We start from the raw sequence: 18,839 nt of genomic DNA on the forward strand, positions 1-18,839 counted from the left end.
GACTGGCGGATCCTCCCGAGGGCAGAGAAAAACGTGCCCCAGACCGTGACGCAGGCGCAGAAACCCCTCTCTCCCATCACCGTGCGCAGGCGTCCCAAGCTGCGCTAACCACCTCCGCAGCGGCCTCGAACCCCCTTTGTCGCCCTGGCTGCTACCGTCCCCCACACCTCCTCTGGCCTTCCGCGAGGTCAGTTTTTTCCAGTTTTCTCCTAGAGAGCTAGGGACCGCAAGCTGAGACCCCGCCCCCTCCACCGTAGCTATCTGGCCCGCCTCCCATGCGTCTTCCCTCCCTCCCTCTTCGGGTCTTTAAGCCGAAAGGAGCCGAAGCAACAGCGGAAAAAGCCGAACTCCCCTCCTGGGCGTGAGACCTTCCCGAAGCAGCGGCGGAAGGGACCGAGAGTCTCCGGAAGGGGCGGAGTGACCCTGTGGAGCCTCCGGAAAGAGCCGAAGACGAGACTCGGGCTTAAATCTCTAGAGGGGCGGTGAGCGAGCGCTGGAAACCTTCGGAAAGAGCCGAAGGCCCGGGCGGCTAGGATCGTCGGAAGTGACTGACCGCTCGGACAGGGTCGGCGAGGGGTGGGACGGATTTCCAGAGGCGGCCAGAGACTGCGACGGTTTGAGTCGTAGGAAAACCCGTATCTTTAGAGGGGGCTGGAGTAGGGGATCGCGAGGACCCGCGGGATCCTCCGAACGCTGAGACGCTAGTCTCCGAAAAGTTACCGGAACTCGGGCGGCCGGCACGATCCTCGCCGCGGGGGACTCGGAGGGCGACGGCCGCCTTCAGCCTGGTCCGGCCGAGGACAGCCCCACAGGCTTCGGAGCCGAGCTCCGGGAAGTTCCGGGGGGGGTGGGGCGGGCGGGGCGAGGGGCGGAGCCTGGGCGGGGCGGGGCTTGATTAGGTAGGCGACGGAGTGCCGGCGGGGGCCGGAAGTAGCCGAAGCCAGCGGCGGAAGTAGCCGGAGCGGGCGGGCGGCAAGGCGAGGCGAGAGCTGCACAGGGCCCTCCGCGGCCGCCTAAGCATGTCGGACTTCGACGAGTTCGAGCGGCAGCTCAACGAGAATAAACAAGGTGAGGGCGCCGGGGCTGTGGGGTGGCTTCTTGCTTCGCCCTGTGGCCCCCGCCATGTCCCTCTCTTGTTCCCTTCCCTAGGGCCGCGCGATCCTCTCCCACCCCCCCCCCCGGACCGTGCCGCGCGCGCCGCGCTCACGTGACCTCCGCTCGGCGCTGAGGGAAGGGGTGGCGGGCGAGCCTCACGGCGCGTGCGCGCCGCCGTAGCCCGCGCCCACGTGGTCCCGGCGGAGGCGGCGCGTTTTGCCAAGTAGGCGCCTTGAGAGCGCGCCGGGTTCCGTGATGTGAAGCTTCCCCCCACCCCCCCTTATTGTTTTAAATTTTTGTCTTTTTATTTGCGAAAGATGAATTTTGGTCTCTAAATTCTGTCTTTTTTTTTTTTTCCCTTTTGCTGCCTTGGCACTTCCGCTTCCGGTCGGGCGTACTTTTCCTTTCTCCACGCCCCCTTTGTTTCCAAAATGGCGGTGGTGAAGCACCCCCCCCCCCACTTCTTCACGTGGACTGGCAGTGCAATCTCTCGCTGCTTGTAGGTTTCGAGCCTGTTCATATTTTTCGATTTCTCCAGAACTCTCCTGCCTCGGTGTTTCTGTCTCAGTCTCCGGCTTTGCGGTGTCTTAGATAAAAATGTGTCCTACACTTGTTTGCCCGCCAAAGAGGGAAGTCTGCGTTCTTTGTGCTCCTGCCGAGCATAAATCATAAATGCCTTGGGGTTTCTGGCGGCAGACAATATCTGTTTTCCATATCCCTAACAATCCCTAAACCTCGCTTTTAGGCAAAGCCCAGGTCCTGTATCATTCCAAACTCGGGTACCTTAAACCCAGTCACACTAGGGATTGTAAAATATTCAACAAAATGGGGAGGAGGGAGCTGGCGGGTTAACAGGTTAGTGGAGGCAGGTGCTCCTAAGGTAAGATCTTGTACTATGAATTTGCATCAGAAAGGCAAGCAGGCCATGTTGGTGCTGGTGGCTTTAGAGATACCGAGGAAAAAGTTGAGTTCTAAGACATCTCTACAACCTCTTCTTCTGAGACTGAGGAGTTTAAGTTTCTTGAGGGTTCAGACTTAAGATGTCTTGTGTTGGGGCACTGGATGAGACCTAGAGAATTCTTTGAAATGAAGCTGGAATTGAGGAGAGAGTAGCTAATACAGTACACATGGAAAAGTAATTATTCTGAATGTCCTTGGTGAGCTTTACTGCTTCGAGTAGTGTATTGCTTAAGAGTATAGGGCTTAGGGATTGAACATACCCGAGTTCAAATACCAGCATTACTCTTTATCTGACAGTCTAATCTGTTACCTGTATGCTGATGATCGGTGCTTTGTTTACTGGGTTTTTTAAATTAGTGGTACATACTGACTATAGTTGTAATTAAACTCAGGCCTTACCATATGTTGAGGCAAGGAAATTTGTTAAACTCTTAAAATCTATTTTTTCTGAGATGGTTTCAAGTTTCTGTGTAGCCCCAGCTGTCCTTGAACTCACAGAGATCCTCCTGCCTCTGCCTTCTGCATGAGGTGTGAGCCACCACCACCAGGCTCTAAACAGTTTTAAGTGAATTACTTGTAACAGCCTTCTGAGGACAAAATAGTTTTCTGTTTATTGAGCAGGAAACTGAGGCTCATTAAGTTTTTATTTTTATTTTCTCTTAAGAGAAAAAGCTCCAAGCATTAGTGGAAAGCTGGAGCCGAGTTTAAATGAAGCAGTGTGTATATATAGCATGTGGCTTGGGTTATGCTAAATGCCTAACTAGCTATAATTGGTATTGTGAAGATAGGTGGGTTTTGGCTCCAGACTGGTGTTGAGTTGTAGAAGGGTTGGTAAAGTGGATGTCAAATTTTACTCCCTCATGAGACCTGGGTAGCGCAGATGTGACTTTCATTCAAGTAAGGGAAAAATGGATGTTAAAGCTAAGTTCCTGCTTTCGTGTAGATCTCTGACTGCAGAGCAGTTCCTTGTAGTTCCAGTGGAGCTGCTTTAGCTGTTTTTTGAGGCTGAGGCTGTGATATATGACTTGTAGTTCTAGAGTGTCCCTGCTGATGTTGGCAACAGGGCCTGAGACCTGGCCTAGAAGGGTCTGTTTTTGGAGCTGTGTACATAAGACAACTACAGTATAGCATTTTGAGCAAGTGAAGTTTCCTTTCCTTAACTGTCCAGCATCAGTATGTGGGAGAAAGTTCTTGTCTTGCTGGAAGAAAGCTTGACCACTTTGTCACCTTGCCTGCCTATGGGTATTTGTCTCTGACCCAGCCTCACTGTATCTCTCAACTTTAGCCCCCTTCTCAGTTCCTTAAGTCTACTGGGAGTTTGTGTCCTAGGCCCTTGGTATTGTCACTTCATCCCTGGGGTTCTTTGTTTTTGAGACTTAGCAGCAGGGAAGACATTTGGGATTTGTAAGTGGCCCCTCTTCATGGTGTGGAGCCAGAGCTGCCTGGTTTTGTGCTTGTCTCAATATTCCACAGTTCTCGCCTCTGTCTAGATCTTGATTTTATTCTTTGCATGTATGCATGCAAATTCTTTGCTGTTAGTAGTTGAACCCAGACTCTATACTGAATGTTTTGCTTGGTCTTCATTCCAGAATACAGCCTGGTACCTAACTTAGTGGCATTACAATTTCAGTCTGGGCTTCACTGTTTGCTAACTGTTGGATTTTGAGTAAGTCATGATCTCCTTGTGCCTCAGTTTCCTTATCTGGTATATGAGCTTCTGACATAGATTTTTCCAAAGCTCTAGTGATAATTAAATGCAAATGAAGGTATTATTTGCAGATTCAGATAGAAGTATCTCAAGGTTGGTTATGTTTTTTCCTGAGCTGCTTTTTTTTGTTTTTTTTGTTTTTTTTTTTTGTTTTTGGTTTTTTGAGACAGGGTTTCTCTGTACAGCCCTGGCTGTCCTGGAACTCACTCTGTAGACCAGGCTGGCCTCGAACTCAGAAATCCGCCTGCCTCTGCCTCCCGAGTGCTGGGATTAAAGGCATGCGCCACCATGCCCGGCTTGCTTTTTTAATATTAGTAAAGGAGTTAAAGATTTCAAATTTTCCTACTTACTGCAACAGAAAAATACATAATGTAAATGTGGGGTGACTTTAAAATTTACTTTGAAATTTTTCTCATTGCTTTTTCCTACTGCCAGTCTTAGAAGTCAATACTTTTAGGATACACCTGTTTGAGGTTTTTTTTTTTTTTTTAGTTTTTTTGAGAAAGGGTTTCTCTGTATAGCCCTGGCTGCCTGGCTGTCCTGGAACTCACTTTGTAGACTAGACTGGCCACGAACAAGAAATCCGCCTGCCTCTGCCTCCTGAGTGCTGGGATTAAAGGCATGTGCCACCACGCTGGGCTCTTGAGTTTTTGAGTGTGTTTGTTTTTGAGATAGGATCTTAGCCAACTCTTTTTACTTTTGCTGTGTCAGCCTGCCACATGCCTCATCACTCCTGGCTGTGTTCATATGTATAGGTGCGTGAGGGGGGCGATGGTTGAGATATCGGTGGTACTTCGGGATTAAGGAAATATAGTAAGGCGATCCTAGTTTAGCTTCTACCTGAAAGGGGGGGGGGGGAGTCTGCAGAATAGGAGTTATATTGTTGTGTTTTGGTTTAAGTTGGATCCCAACTATGTACCTCTAGGTGGTATGGAACTTGCTATGTAGACCAGGTTGACCTTGAACTCTCAGATCCACCTGCCTGCCTTTGCCCTCTGAGGCTTTGTAGTTTTTCTTGCAAGGCTGTGCTCTGTTAGTAGCCATGGCCTCTAAGGCAAAGAAGCAAAGGAAACAGTAGATACTGGTGAAGACACAGGTTCTTATTCTAGCCCACCCTGCTTCTGGCTTTGAGTCAGGGAGGGGCTGGTGGATGAGGCTGCTCTGGGAGGTATCCTCTCCTTACCTTCTGTACATTCAGGAAGAAGCCCTGCCCTTTCAGAGGGTGTTTGCTCTTGCATTATTCACTTGGTTGGGAAGGGATGGAGTTGAGTTTCCTCACTTCTTAAGGTTACTAGATCTGCCTGGCACCTGACCCTTGGGTCTGATGGTGGGGCTGTGGGTACCAGCTGGTTGCAGAGGTTTTTCCTGAGGGTGTGGTGGGTTTCTTCAGGAAAACATCATTGGGTCTCTTGATTCCCCAGCCTCTAGCCCTGCCCCTCTCAGGGACGACCCTGGGGTCAGGCCCCTCAGCCCTCGAGGGGGACCAGGAGCCAGCTTCCTCTGTCTTCTCTGGCTCCTCAGCTCCTCTTGAGCATCTTCAGGTATCTTACACCCCGGGGGCATTTCCAGGCCCTGACCCTTTGGTTCCTCAGAGTCCTTGGAGACTCATGTGGATCCAGGAGGCCTGTTGTCTCCTTCCATTAAAATCCCTTCCCTTTGGGGTGGGGGGGGTGGCCTCCCTGGGTCTTGGTATAGCCACCAGCACGCAGGGTGGGCTGGGCCTGCACTTACTCTTCACTCATTCCATCTCTTCTAATACTTGTCCAGAACGGGACAAGGAGAATCGGCACCGGAAGCGAAGTCACAGTCGCTCTCGAAGCCGAGATCGAAAGCGTAGGAGCAGGAGCCGAGATCGGCGCAACCGGGACCAGCGCAGTGCCTCTCGGGATAGGAGACGACGAAGGTACTAGAGCTCTGGACCCTCTGGCTGGGCCCCCTGTCAGAGACTGGGTCTGTCTGACTGTTGTCTGTGTTGATGCTGCTTGGTCTATCTTGAACTCAGTTTTCCCTGGTTATGGGATTTCTTTCAGTTTCTCTGGCAGTGCCAAAGGGCTGCTGGGGGCAGTAGTTCCTGGGGACAGGGACTGACTTTTTTTTCCCCTTTTCCTCTCTCTAAGGGCAAGGCTGTCCCTGTCTTTAAGGACCCAGTTAACTTTTTGTTCTCAATCTGTTGGGGGCTGTTTTGGACCCCTGTTTCTTTCTCCTTCCTAGGTGTTCTGGGGGTAGGGCTGTATCTGAAGCCTGGGCCTTAATTTTCCAGCTCAGGGCTATTGGTTTAGTTATTCAGAGTTATCTTCCTTTCCTGGGCTCCCCTCATTTTTCTGCTCCTTCTAGGTAAGGAGGTGTGGGGTATATGAAGAGCCTCCTTCCTTATCGCAGTTTCTCCATAGAGTGCCGTAGTCTCTTCCTGCTGCTTATTACTTCCTCTTTCCTGGGAATGGTAGGGTTGGGGGGGCTTGGCAGGGCTGAGGGGGCCTGCATGCTCCTCGGTCCTGCCTTGGTCTTGGGGTTCAGTAACCTTGGGTGTGGTGTGTTGTGTGGGGAAGACGAAGGTCCCCAGTCACTCCTCCCCATACCTTTCCCTTTCCCTCCCACCCCTCAGCAAACCTTTGACCAGAGGCGCTAAAGAGGAGCACGGTGGATTGATGTGAGCTTCTCTTCCTGCCCCTTCTGCCCCATGTCCACTCCCTTATCTCCTTCCTCACCTGTGCAATTTGCCTGCCTTGCATCCCCACCCTGGCCCGAGCACTGGGGAAGAGGCTCATCTGCCAGTGTCCCTCCTCAGGCCCAGGCCCAGCTCTCCCTCCTGGAGAGAGTGGAGCTTATGCGTGGGAGGGTGTGGTGGGCTGGGAGGTGTTCCTTATGGGACTTGCAGGCCCAGTGTTGGTCAGACTGAGGTTGCCCTGCCCCACTTTCCCCCTCCCCCCTTCCCCAGTCGTTCCCCCCGCCATGAGAAGAAGAAGAAGGTTCGTAAATACTGGGACGTGCCACCGCCTGGCTTTGAGCACATCACCCCAATGCAGTACAAGGCCATGCAAGGTAGGCCTCTCCCTCCCATAGGCTGTTGTCGGGGTTAAAATTGCGTGTGTGTGTGTGTGTGTGTGTGTGTGTGTGTGTGTGTGTGTTTGGAGTTAAAATTCTCTGTGAACATGTTTGGTGAAGCTGAAGGATCATACTCAAGGGCTTCTGGTACCTGTCACGGGAAGCGCTGCTACAGGAGGGAATGTCTTCCATAGTGGCCGCTTAGGAAGACTTCTTAGTAGTGGGTATTGGATGGCCCAGTGCTGAGTTGACTTGGGTGATTGAAGAGCTTCCTGAAGTCCCCTGGAGGGTGGGTCAGTGTACACAGAGTGGTCCTGGTTTTAGGGTTGCTAATGGTTTTTACTCTTTTTATACCTCTCTTGAAGCTGCGGGTCAGATTCCAGCCACTGCCCTTCTCCCGACCATGACTCCTGATGGTCTGGCTGTGACCCCAACGCCAGTGCCTGTGGTTGGGAGCCAGATGACCAGACAGGCCAGACGTCTCTACGTGGGCAACATCCCTTTTGGCATTACTGAGGTACTGCCCTCCTCCTGCCCCTGCCCTCACCCCTGTTTCCCTACCCTGTGCCTCCCCTCCCTCCATTCCCTTTCCCCAACCTGCACGCGTCAGACTCTGTTCCTGCAAGACCCCCCGGCCCCCTCCCAGACGGACGGATGGAGTTGAGCCAGCCAGGGGCCGGGCTGGGGGTGGCCCCTCCCTCTCTCCTCTTCCCCTCTCCCGTCTCCCTTTCCCCAACCTCCTCCAGCAACCCAGGGATCAAACACACACATAACGTACCCACCTACATATTATACCTACGTGTTGGAGAGAGACAGAGAGGGAGACTCAACACACGTACAAACAGACGCACGTCCCTGCAGATTTCTGACATGCTCTCCTTTTCTGCCGTCTATCCATATCCTTTTCCCCATATCCCTCCCATGGTCGCTGTTCTTTTGTTTTTGGTAGTCCTGACCTCCCCCACCTTCCCCACCGCTCCTCTCCCCCACCCCTCTCCCCCACCCCTTCCCGTGGCACCCCCTGAGAATCCCGAGATCAAAGAGTTGTTTCCATTTCTCTTTAAAGTGAAATATTGTGGGGCTGAGATCCCTCGTAGCAACAAAAAGTTTGCTACCATCGTCGAAGGCAAGTAAGGTCCATTCTGACTTTCTCAACCTGCACTTTGCTACATTTGATAAACCAGCCCCCGGACTCCAGGGCCAGATCCCTCCACATCACTCTTTTCTCCTCCCCTCCCGCCCTACCCCTTCTTCCCCTGCTCCTCCATCCCTCCCTGCCCCTGCACTCTACTTGTTCTGCCTCTCTGGGCACCCTTTCTGTCCCTTTGCTTGTCTTTCTCTTCCTGCCTGTTGCTCTCCTACCCTTTCCTGCCTTGTTTGCACTGGGCGTTTCTTTCTCGTGTCATCATGTTTTTTGTTTTTTTGTTTTTTTTCCCTCTTGCTGTCATATCCTTTCATCTTTTCTTGAATAACTTTTCTTCCTAACTTTTTGGGCTCCATGGCTCATTCCTCATGCCTGTCCTCCTGTCTGGCCCATTTGCTCCTGTCTCCTGTCCTTTGGTATTGCTTCTCTGTTTTCTCATTTTCCTCCTGCATTTTTTCCTACTATTGACCTCTACACCCCTGACCCATATTCCACTGTCCCTTTCCCTCCCCGTTCTCCCTTCCCTCATTCCTCTCCCCTTACCCCCAAACCCCTCTGTGTCTCCCTCTCTCACCCTTCCCCTCCTCTCTCCACCTCCCTCCCCGCCCTTCCCTGTCTCCTATTCCCTCTGCAGGAGGCTATGATGGACTTCTTCAACGCCCAGATGCGCTTGGGGGGGTTGACTCAGGCCCCTGGCAACCCAGTCTTGGCTGTGCAGATAAATCAAGACAAGAATTTTGCCTTTTTGGAGGTGAGTTTTCCAGTGATAGGGTAAGGGGTAGTAGGAATGGTCTGTGCTGCCTTCTCTGACTGTGTTCTCTGCAGTCTATGTTCCATTTGGCTGCTGGAGTAGTTCTGTAGACCCGTCCTATCTTACACCTTCCTATGTTCTACCTCACTGGGAGGACTGTGTGGCTCCTTCCTGCTTTGTGGGTTTTTGAGACTGTTCTGGCCCAGTCCACTCTGCTCAGGCTACATTGATCTTCCAGAGAGCTCAATATGCTTTCACCTATTTGGGGCCTAGGCTGAGGCAGTTTACTCTAGATGTTTATAAGTCATGTTTGGGCAGTTAGTTACTTTCCAACTGTCTGTAAAGACCTAGCTCAACTCTGGGGTCATACTCATAAAAAACAGTGGGGGGTGTTGGCATGATCAAGGCTGCTGAAGAGGGTTTGAGTGTTCCCTCTCAGTCTGCATTTGCCTATAAGAGTCCACTTTGATTTGTACTGTTGGAGACTAATGATACTTCATCAGAAAGCCTGGACTGTCGTTGCCACGTAACTTAGTTGACCTAACTTTTCTATGCTGGCTTCTCAGCAGTTGGTCCCTTTCCAACATTGTCAGAGTTTGCTATCTATTGGGTGTGAGGATATTTGCTTTCTAGAGTGTGAGCTTCTAGAAGCAATCTGGTAGTGCTTCTTCCCATTGTTCATTATGGATTTGGTACTATGTTTATATAAGTGGGAGGAAAGTTAAGAGTCTTGGGGGCTGGTCTAGTCCCAACCTACCCCTTAGCTTTGTTGCTTCTCTTCCTTCAGTTCCGGTCAGTGGATGAGACGACCCAGGCCATGGCCTTTGATGGCATCATCTTCCAGGGCCAGTCATTGAAGATTCGAAGGCCTCATGACTATCAGCCACTGCCTGGCATGTCAGAGAACCCCTCTGTTTATGTGCCTGGTGAGTGGAAATTTGTTGGGTGGGTGGGTGGGATGGGGAGTCACTGTTTCCTCAGCCCAGGTTCCTGTACTTAGTCCAGCTAGAGTTGCTTTGGAGATAGTGTGTGTGCGCTGTGGATGTTCTTCTAGCTTGGCAGGTGTCCTGGGCCTCTGAGGTAGGTGGTGAGCTATGATCTACGAACTTAAAGCTTAGCTTAGCTTGTAAATGTCAGAGTCAGGTCCAGATGAGAGGTTTTGTGGAAGTGTGGACTTGCAGTCTGGGCATTGTTCTTATCTTGTCCCCTTAGCCCTGGGATTGTAGGGCTTGATGTGTTGTGTGTGTTATGTATTTGTAAGTACATACCAACAGATCTTTGCATGGTTCTGGTGTGTGGCCCTAGCATGTTAGTGTTCACTGATTCCATGTCTTTGGCATGTGTTCTGTGCTGTTTCCTGTAGTTGTATAAAGTATAACCTTTGATTGGTAGGTCACAATAGATCATTTAGTGTTTAAGCTACAGACAGGGTCATTAGAAATTTGGAGTTTTTTTGTGTCTCCTCCCCATTCTGCACTAATCTTTCAGAGTTTAAAGGCTCAATGTATGTCATCCTGTAAGCTGTACTTTGCTGACCTTTCCTTTGGCAGGTGAGGTGGGACATGAGTTGGGATATGCAGGCTGTATGATCCCCTACTGAGCATCAGGAAGCACTGGTGCTGGAGTCCAGCTAAGTTAGTGAGGCCCAGGACTGAGGCTGATTGGAATGAATGTGAGGTCCTCCGAGTTGAGCTCAGCATCAGAGGGTGCCCACTGGAACCAAGTCAAGTCACACCTTCACTATAGAGGAAGGAGCACATTCCTGGGAGTGTAGGACTTGGGGTCAGGGCCTGACTACCGAATGCTTTCTTATTGCAAGTTCTGGTCACATACCTGAGTCTAAAGCTAACGTGCTCTTGGAAGTATGTATTACTTGGAGAAGATTCACAGTGGTATTGGGGATTGAATTCCAGTCCTTGTGCTTGTCAGGAAAGCGCTTAATGTCTAACCTGAACCCCAAGCCCCTTTTTAAGTTCTCATTTTGAGCTAGGGTCTCACTAAGTTTGCCTAGACAGGCCTGGAACTTGGGGGCCTCCTGCCCCCAGCTGCCTGGGTAGTTGGGATTATAGGCCTGTGCCACTAGGTCCTGCTTGCTTACTGACTTTCAGGTGAAGCTGTAGAACATCTTAACTAAATTCATTGTTTGGATTGCTCTTTAATTCCATGAATAGACAACCACCTGCTGGTTTTACTGACAGTGTGGCATGCCAGGTATTGCCTGTTCCTGAATCTTCTTTTAGCCTTCACTCAGCAAATTATGATTTGGAAGCCAGTTGTAGCCCACTGCTTGTTTTTACAAATAAATTTTGGCACAGTGTCATTCTTTTTATATTACTTACTTTTATTACTGGTATCATTGTGGTATTAGGAATTGAACTTAGAGCCTTGCACATGTTAAGTAGATAGTTTGCCACATGGTGATACTCTCAATCTTTTTACTAGTGGTTTGAGGCAGGGTTTCTTTTCTCTGTTTCTGAACTTTGGATCTTTCCTGCATAGTTGGATTATAAGCTTGTACCAGCAGCCTCGCTGTAGTTGTGACACATGGTATAACTAACTGTATCTTAGACTGGCCTCTTAACTTGAGTTCCTGCCCCCAGTATTGAGATCACAAGCATGGGCCACATCACAGTTTAATGTCCTTTGTAGTGGGTGGAATTGTCACTTCACAGAGGAGGAAAGCCAGGGGTGATGAATAATAATTGTTCGTGATCACTAAATTTATAGGTTTTCTGGGCTGCACAGGTTGGCCTCGGAGTGAGTCCTAGCTCAGCTTTTCTCTGTACTCCTTCATGTTAAACTTTCTACTGAGAACATGTAGATAACAGGCACAGTTGCTTTGGGCCGTGCTGTTAAGTGGCAAGCCCCTTTCATAGGGAGTCTCTACATTGCTGTACTGTGTCTCTTTGGGATGTGCCTGCCTGAAGACCTGGCTCTCCAGCTCTGCCTGTGCTTCTGCACAAAATTACCACTTTGGAGAAGGCAGCAACAAGTGGAATTCTGCCTTTAGGTCCTCTGTCTTGTTTTTCAACTTCACTTTCAGAGGAGGAAAACAAAGGTCACTAAATTAGAGAGGAAAAGCATTTGATGAAATCCAATAAATATTGATGATAGAGTTAAAAGATTTGTAAATTGGAAGGCTGATGTTCTCCCTGGGGAGAGCGTATGGACTGATAACTTACACTGATATCACCTGTAGTGGAAGCTGAGTTTCATTTCCATAGAAGTGAAGTTGTTGTTCTTAGTCACCAATGTTAGCTCCTCGTATTCCTGGACTAAGTGTAACAATGCTTTTGTATGTGCCCTGTTTGTAGCGTGGTGGTCTCCCTTTTTCTCTAGGTATAGACAGCAAAGAGCTGAAGTCAGGGCAACTGGCTTGGGTCCTATCTTGTTCTCCTTCTGAGATCGAGAAGTCACAGTGATTACCAGATTGGGCTGTGGTCCAGCTGCTGCCTTGCTGCTCACTTGTCAGAGACTGGTGCAGGGTCCAGCCTGCTGAGCTGCCTTGGAAAGCTCTGTTGGAGTCACCCTTTCCCTACCCTTTCCCTACTTCTGCTTTAAGCTAGGGCTTTTGTACCTAAGGTATGAGTCTTTTGCCTGAGTATAAGTATATACTGTTTGGATGCCTGGTGTCTAAGGACATCAGATGAGAATATTGAATTCCCTGGAACTGGAGTTAGGAGTGGTTGTGAGTCATCCTGTGGGTGCTAGGAAACAACCTGGGCCCCCTGGAAGAGCAGCAAGTACTCTTAACTGCTGAGCCAGCTCTTCAGCCCCAGGTAGGTTTTTAAGGTGGTTGCCCTCTGGCTTATGGCAGTACTGGATAAGGCCTGGCTGTTAATGCTTCTGCTTGTCATAGTTGTACTGTAACTTAGGTCTGTTGCAGTCTAGATGACTTGACTACTGGGGTACACTTCTGATGGTTAGAAATAGCTGAATTGATGCTTGCAGTTCTTTGGGACTAAAGAGTTATTAGTGGGGCAGATGGCAGCCTAGAAGATGGATGGGGCACAGTGACTCAGGTTCTGGGGTGTGTCCATTCAATATCTTCATGCTTTTGTACATTAGGATGGACCACTGCACTTAGCATGAAGGGGGAGGCTACAGAGGATTTACGCCAGACTGATGCAGGGGCCTGATACTGACTCTAAGAATTAAGTGCTAATATTGGTGAAGCTTGTGGGGTGTGCCACACTGGCCATCACTTATATGTGAGTTGAGTAGAGAAGTGGTGTGGACTCCCTCATGTGATAGCGACATGTAGTTATATTAGAGTTTTAATGGATCCTGAACACAGCTTCAAAGAGTTGACTACTAGTCATCACTACAGTGGCAGTCAACACTGAGGCATGTTCTGAGACTCTGCGCAGCCTCTCAGCTCTTTGTCACATTATCTCAGAATGCTGGTCACCCCTGCAGGGGCTTATGGATACAGGGCCCTGAAGGCAAAGGACTGAACAACTGAATGGGATGAGATGATGGTGGGTGGTTGGTTGTCAGTTCCTAGGGAATGTTTCATGTTCAGGTGTCGGCTGGCCTATGCTTGTATACTTGTCAGAATAAGGGGATTTAGTGTGGCTTCCTCCCACCTTTACATGGTATCTTAAGTAGGCTAGGACCTGTGAAGGGGGCTCATGGTAGGTTTTTTTTTTTTTTTTTGAGACTGATTCTTCTGCCTTAGCCTTCCAAGTGCTGAAAAGACAAGTGTGTGTGTCACCAGTTCCAGCTTTCTTCCTGGATGTTGGGAAATTACTTTGTATTGGAATTGAAGTCTTTATACATTTTTGTCTTTAGGAGTTGTATCCACTGTAGTCCCAGACTCTGCCCACAAGCTGTTCATCGGGGGTTTGCCCAACTACCTAAATGATGACCAGGTAAATCCTCTGCTCCCTTGCTAGCTACTCTTGTCAGCCTGACCAAACCCTGATGGAGTTTTGGCCCTTTGTAGGTAAAAGAGCTACTGACATCCTTTGGGCCTCTCAAGGCCTTCAACTTGGTCAAGGATAGTGCCACAGGGCTCTCCAAGGGCTATGCCTTCTGTGAGTACGTGGACATCAACGTCACAGATCAGGTGAGTCTCAGTGGCTGCTCACTCCATCTGCCCTTAACCCTACTCTTATCTCTAAGCTTAGGTATCCTCTCCTCGGGCTAAGGGGGGAGGGGTGTTTAGCCTTGTGGGGACTCATTTCTTTTCCTTTGGTTTTGCCTCTTTCCAAACTTAAAAGCTCTTTGCCTTCCACTCTTTCCCCACCAATGCCCGGTTCTTTGGGGGAAGTGCTGGGCCCCTTGGTTCCTGACCTGTTCCTTTTCCTGCACCCTTTCCACCCTTTGTCCTCTGCATAGGCCATTGCGGGGCTGAATGGGATGCAGCTAGGGGACAAGAAGCTGCTTGTCCAGAGGGCGAGTGTGGGAGCCAAGAATGCCACGCTGGTGAGCCTCCCGGCACGTCATCTTCCATTGGCTAGAGGGACCCTGGGGGTGGGAAGGGTTGGATGGGAAGGTTTTCTTGAGTTCTGCCCCAGTTTTCATGGGAGGGGATTTGGGCACTGGTTTCATAAGTGTTTAAGTAGAGGAATGGTCCCACTAGTTGGGTGTAAGAGGCACAGGTTTGAATGGAGGGAGGCTAGTCTGAACCATTTTGTGACAGATTGTTCTCCCTGACCCCACAGAGCACCATCAATCAGACACCTGTGACCCTTCAAGTGCCCGGCCTGATGAGCTCTCAGGTGCAGATGGGCGGTCACCCAACTGAGGTCCTGTGCCTCATGAACATGGTGCTGCCTGAGGAGCTGCTGGATGATGAGGAGTATGAGGAGATTGTAGAGGATGTACGAGACGAGTGCAGCAAATATGGGTTGGTCAAATCCATCGAAATCCCTCGCCCCGTGGACGGCGTCGAGGTGCCTGGCTGTGGAAAGGTCAGGGTGCCCTTTTATCTTTTGTGTACATACCCCTTACCACCCTGTCTCCCTCAGTACCTGTCTAGTTCTGAACAAGGGTGATGCAGAGGAAGGACCCTGAGAGGATCAAGGTCTCCTGGGGGTTTTGGGCCTATAGTGGAGAAATAGGTTTCTATATATTGATGATATATATACATATATGATGTGTGTGTATGTATGTATGTAAGTTCAAAACTTAATTTTTCTCTTCTTTCTTATGTGGGATCCTTTGGCAAGTAGCTTTGCGTTTTTTGTTGGTAAGATGTTACCACATACAGGTTCCTTACTACCTACATGCCTTAAAGCTGCTGCATCTGTGTTCTTTCACTGGCTCCTGAGCTTCTTTTTAGGGTGTGGTACAAAGGTGACAAGCCACACACAGCTAGGCATCACAGGTTTGTAGTCTAGGTTTCAGAGGCTACTGAGTTACCACCTCTACACTGTGGTAGGTTTAGATAAGCTCTGCATGTCCACCTTGGAAGGTGCTGCTGAGGGGTTAGTGGTGTTCTTATTCTGCCAGTAGAAGATTTGGCTGTGAATAGAGAGAGCTCTTACCCACAAACAGCTGGGGACACTGCTAGGGTGCTGTGTTGGGCAGTAGCAGGAAAGGGTGGCCTTATTGTAGCTATTAGCAAGTGCTTTATCATTGAGCCACTTCCACAGGCCCAAGTTCTGGTTTTTGATAGGTGCCTAGGCAGATGGACAGAAAGCAGAGTCCTTAGGTAGGACTGCTGTGTGTGTGGTTGGGGGTGGGTATATTCAATGTAGGGCCTTGCTTTGCCCCTGAAGAGCTAATTGCTGCATTGTAGGAGTATAAATGAATGAGTGAGATGAGGACAGGATGTTCAGCCATTGGTTTTTAGGAACTCTTGTTAGGCTGAAAGGACCATGAGCAGGATTTGTGAGAGAAGAGGCCAATTTTGCAAGAGGATTATGGAGGGCCTTATGAACTTGAGGAAGAAGCCTAGGGTTTTCTGTAGAGGAGTGGAGCTTCACAGATAGAAAAAGGCTGATGTAATGCTAGCTAGTTTGATAAATGTATGGAGAGGGCTGAAGTATGAGTCAGGTGATCCATGGGGTTTCTTGCATCAATATAAGAGAAAGGTGGTGGTCTGCTTTAATGTATGGTCTTGTGCTGGGAGATAAAACTGTTGAGTCAAGGTGATATTATCTAGTGATAACATACAGTGTGTATGCCCCATAAAACTTGAAGTGGTGAAATTGCCCAGTGACATTCAGAGTACCTCTGTGTCCATAAGTGATGTGACTATAACGGGCAGTGAGAAATGGATGAGTTTGCGGAGATGGGGAGGAGAAAGGCTCAGGACCCGAGTGTCAGGTGAGGTGGAGCCATCTTTAGGCCTCCTGCCTCTGAGGTTACTTAGATATCCTAATAGAGTCAGCTAGGAAGCAGTTAGCTGGGTAGATGGGAACTCCCAAGTGGGTGAGGATTGATAGAAACTCAGACGTGGGGAGGCTGGGCAGGTTTCAAATGAATCTTGGGGATGCAGCAGAGGTCTGGTGCAGAAGTCAAAAGGAAGAAGACTGTCTGGTTCAAAAAGCCTCTTGACTGCTTCTTTGCCAGTATTTGATATGCCTCTCTTGTTCTGATTCAGGCTGGCACCTTAATGGAAGCCTGCTTTAAATGGGGATTGAGTAAATACAGGATCTCTGAATGCACAGACTGGCCTCTTGAGCAGCTATTTTTGTGGGGGGGGGAGAGGGTGTGTTGATTTTCTTCATTTGAGACGGGGTTTTACTATGCTGCCTCAGCTTGACTAGCCTTGAACTCGTGACACTTAGCTACCATATTAACCTTTGTTCTATTCTTAAACTTCTAAAAGTATATGAGAATGATGCTGAGGTTTAGTGTATATTATCCAGCTTTAAGTTATCAATATTTTGGGGGGTGGTTTTTGTTTCTGCTTTGTGATGGGGTTTTACTGCATAGTCCAGACTGATCGTGGGCTAGTGATCTTGCCTTAGCCTCCCTGCTGGGATTGCAGATGTGAATCCTCACACCTGGATTATGCAGTGAGTACTTAAAGCTTGTCTCAGAGTTCATCTTAGAAATTTAGCCGTATTTCTCAATTATTGACATTTTGGAATAGATTTAAGTGTTTTGGGATTGGCCATCAATGGGTAGGGTAGGCGCCACACTTTTGTGTTAACGGACAGTGCTTATTATCTCCTGGGGCCATACTCTGTCCCCAGAACCAGTGTGTTAAACCGATAACATCTTTTTTGTTTTTTTAGAATGCGATTATTATAGTAAAACAGTCCTTGTTTAATTCCTTGGTGTCTAGTCTACCTAAGTTTTGTTTAAATGTTACTATCTCTAAAATGTCTTGTTTCAGTACGGTCCAAATCCTGAATTTGGTTGCAGTTTCTTTTTTAACAGATTTTTTTTTTAAAAAAAAGATTTATTTATTTAATGTATGTGAGTACACTGTCATTGCCAGACCCACCTGAAGAGGTCATCGGATCCCATTACAGATGATTGTGAGCCACTATGTGGTTGCTGTGAATTGAACTCAGAACCGCTGGAAGAGCAGTCAGTGCTCTTAACATCTATCTCTTCAGCCCCTTTTAACAGATTTTCAACTCACTTATTTTTGGTTTTGTGCAAGCATAGGACAATTTTTGGGAGAGGAGTCAGGCCTTTCCAAAACTGACAGGGTTGAAGGCAGGATGTCAGCTGTAGAGCCATTTTGCTGGCCCCATAAAGTTTCTATCAGTTTTATCTCATATTCTCTTCACTCTCTTCTGAAGTCATCTGGTTTGTTAAAGTCATGCGGTTCCCATATTAGGGTTACCTTCATTGTAATCATTTCCTTTAAGGTGATTGAGTGTTCAAGCAGGCTTATCAACATGGATAGATGAACCTGTTTTAATTCAGGTTGGGCTTGAGTCCTAATTTCTGAGCTTTCCTTACCCACTGTCTGTGGGGAGAACATGACAGTTGTGGCTTGGAGAGCACTCTGTAGGGTGCATGATGCAGAAGTGACCCCTTTCTCCTCTGGGGTCTTGCCTCCGGCCACTGCCCCGTGTACTTAGGTGACTCAGGCCTGCTTGGTTTTGTTCATGTCTCTCTTCTGTGCCTTGTTCTTGGGTACTGGAGAACATTTGGGTGAACACCCTCATACTGAACTGAAGTCCTCGGTGCAGTGTGGTGAGGTGTTTTCTCATTTCCTGTGTGCTGATTTTGTACTTTAATGAATGCTGAGTAGATGCCAGGAGCCAACCTTGTTCACAGATCTGCCTCTTGTTCCTACAGATCTTTGTGGAGTTCACCTCTGTGTTTGACTGCCAGAAAGCCATGCAGGGTTTAACCGGTCGCAAGTTCGCCAACAGAGTGGTGGTCACAAAATACTGTGACCCTGACTCTTACCACCGTCGGGACTTCTGGTAGAGGTGGCTGGGGGAGGGTGGGGGCAGGGCTGGCTGGGGACTTTCCCCCCACCTGTCCCCTCCTCCTTTCCCCCCTCTTGAAGAAGATGGGCAGAGGAGTGACAGCCGAATGACAGCCGGCAGCAACTGGAATGGCAGCAATTAAGGGGGGTGGGGGGTGGGGGGCTAGGGCAGGAAGGGGACTGGGCAAGTGCACACAGGCCCACACAGACACATGCACCCACACAGACACAGAGGGAACGGGCTGGGATGGGGACTGTGTGCACAGCAGGGCGGGTAGGACCTCCACAGCCCCTTCCCAAACAGCCTCTTCTTAACCCTTACACCCCTTTCCTCCTCTCTTCCCCCATGGTAGGAACATAGCGTGTTTATATTTTATGGCCAAACTATTTTGAATTTTGTTGTCTGGCCCTCAGTGCCCTGCCCTCTCCCTTTGCAGGACCACAGCTCCCGTCCTCTGGCTTCTGGTCCTCCCTGTTCTCCACCCTGGTTTCTTAAGTAGTTGGTTCTTCTCCTTAGTCTTCCTGACGCAACCCGCGGTCTCCGTCCCGCTCCCCCTCTCTGTGGCAGTTTCATATTTGCTAATACGAATTTGCTCATTAAACATTTTGTTGTATTTTACTTTATGGAGCCCCATCAGTGTCCAGTGTGTCCGCCTGTCTTTCGTCCGAGGGTGTGGCGGGTGGCACCTAGGGAAGGAGGCAGGCCTGAGGGTCCCGCGAGGGTATCCCCGGAGGAGGCTGCACGGTTCGGACCTTTCCGTCTCCACTACTGAGTTGATGCGGAAGT

At 49.3% G+C, this 18,839-nt stretch overlaps 1 protein-coding gene across 2 annotated transcripts; it reads left to right on the forward strand.

Annotated features, from left to right (window-relative positions):
* The first annotated feature begins 877 nt into the window (after positions 1 to 877).
* On the forward strand, positions 878 to 18,676 carry U2af2 (U2 small nuclear RNA auxiliary factor 2). Of its 2 annotated transcripts, none has more exons than XM_021219129.1 (12): positions 878 to 1,068; positions 5,531 to 5,666; positions 6,366 to 6,410; positions 6,699 to 6,802; positions 7,171 to 7,322; positions 8,584 to 8,700; positions 9,488 to 9,626; positions 13,495 to 13,574; positions 13,649 to 13,771; positions 14,044 to 14,142; positions 14,370 to 14,618; positions 17,917 to 18,676. In XM_021219129.1, exons 1-12 carry the CDS (start codon positions 1,020 to 1,022, stop codon positions 18,049 to 18,051), a joined length of 1,428 nt encoding a protein of 475 aa, XP_021074788.1. In that variant the 5' UTR covers positions 878 to 1,019; the 3' UTR covers positions 18,052 to 18,676. The 2 variants fall into 2 exon arrangements, with proteins under 2 accessions (XP_021074788.1, XP_021074789.1); XM_021219130.1 differs by having other exon boundaries at positions 14,044 to 14,130.
* Positions 18,677 to 18,839: the final 163 nt, after the last annotated feature.

This window comes from Mus pahari, chromosome 19 (genome assembly GCF_900095145.1).
Source record: "Mus pahari chromosome 19, PAHARI_EIJ_v1.1, whole genome shotgun sequence".
In the NCBI taxonomy this organism is placed as follows: domain Eukaryota; kingdom Metazoa; phylum Chordata; class Mammalia; order Rodentia; family Muridae; genus Mus; species Mus pahari.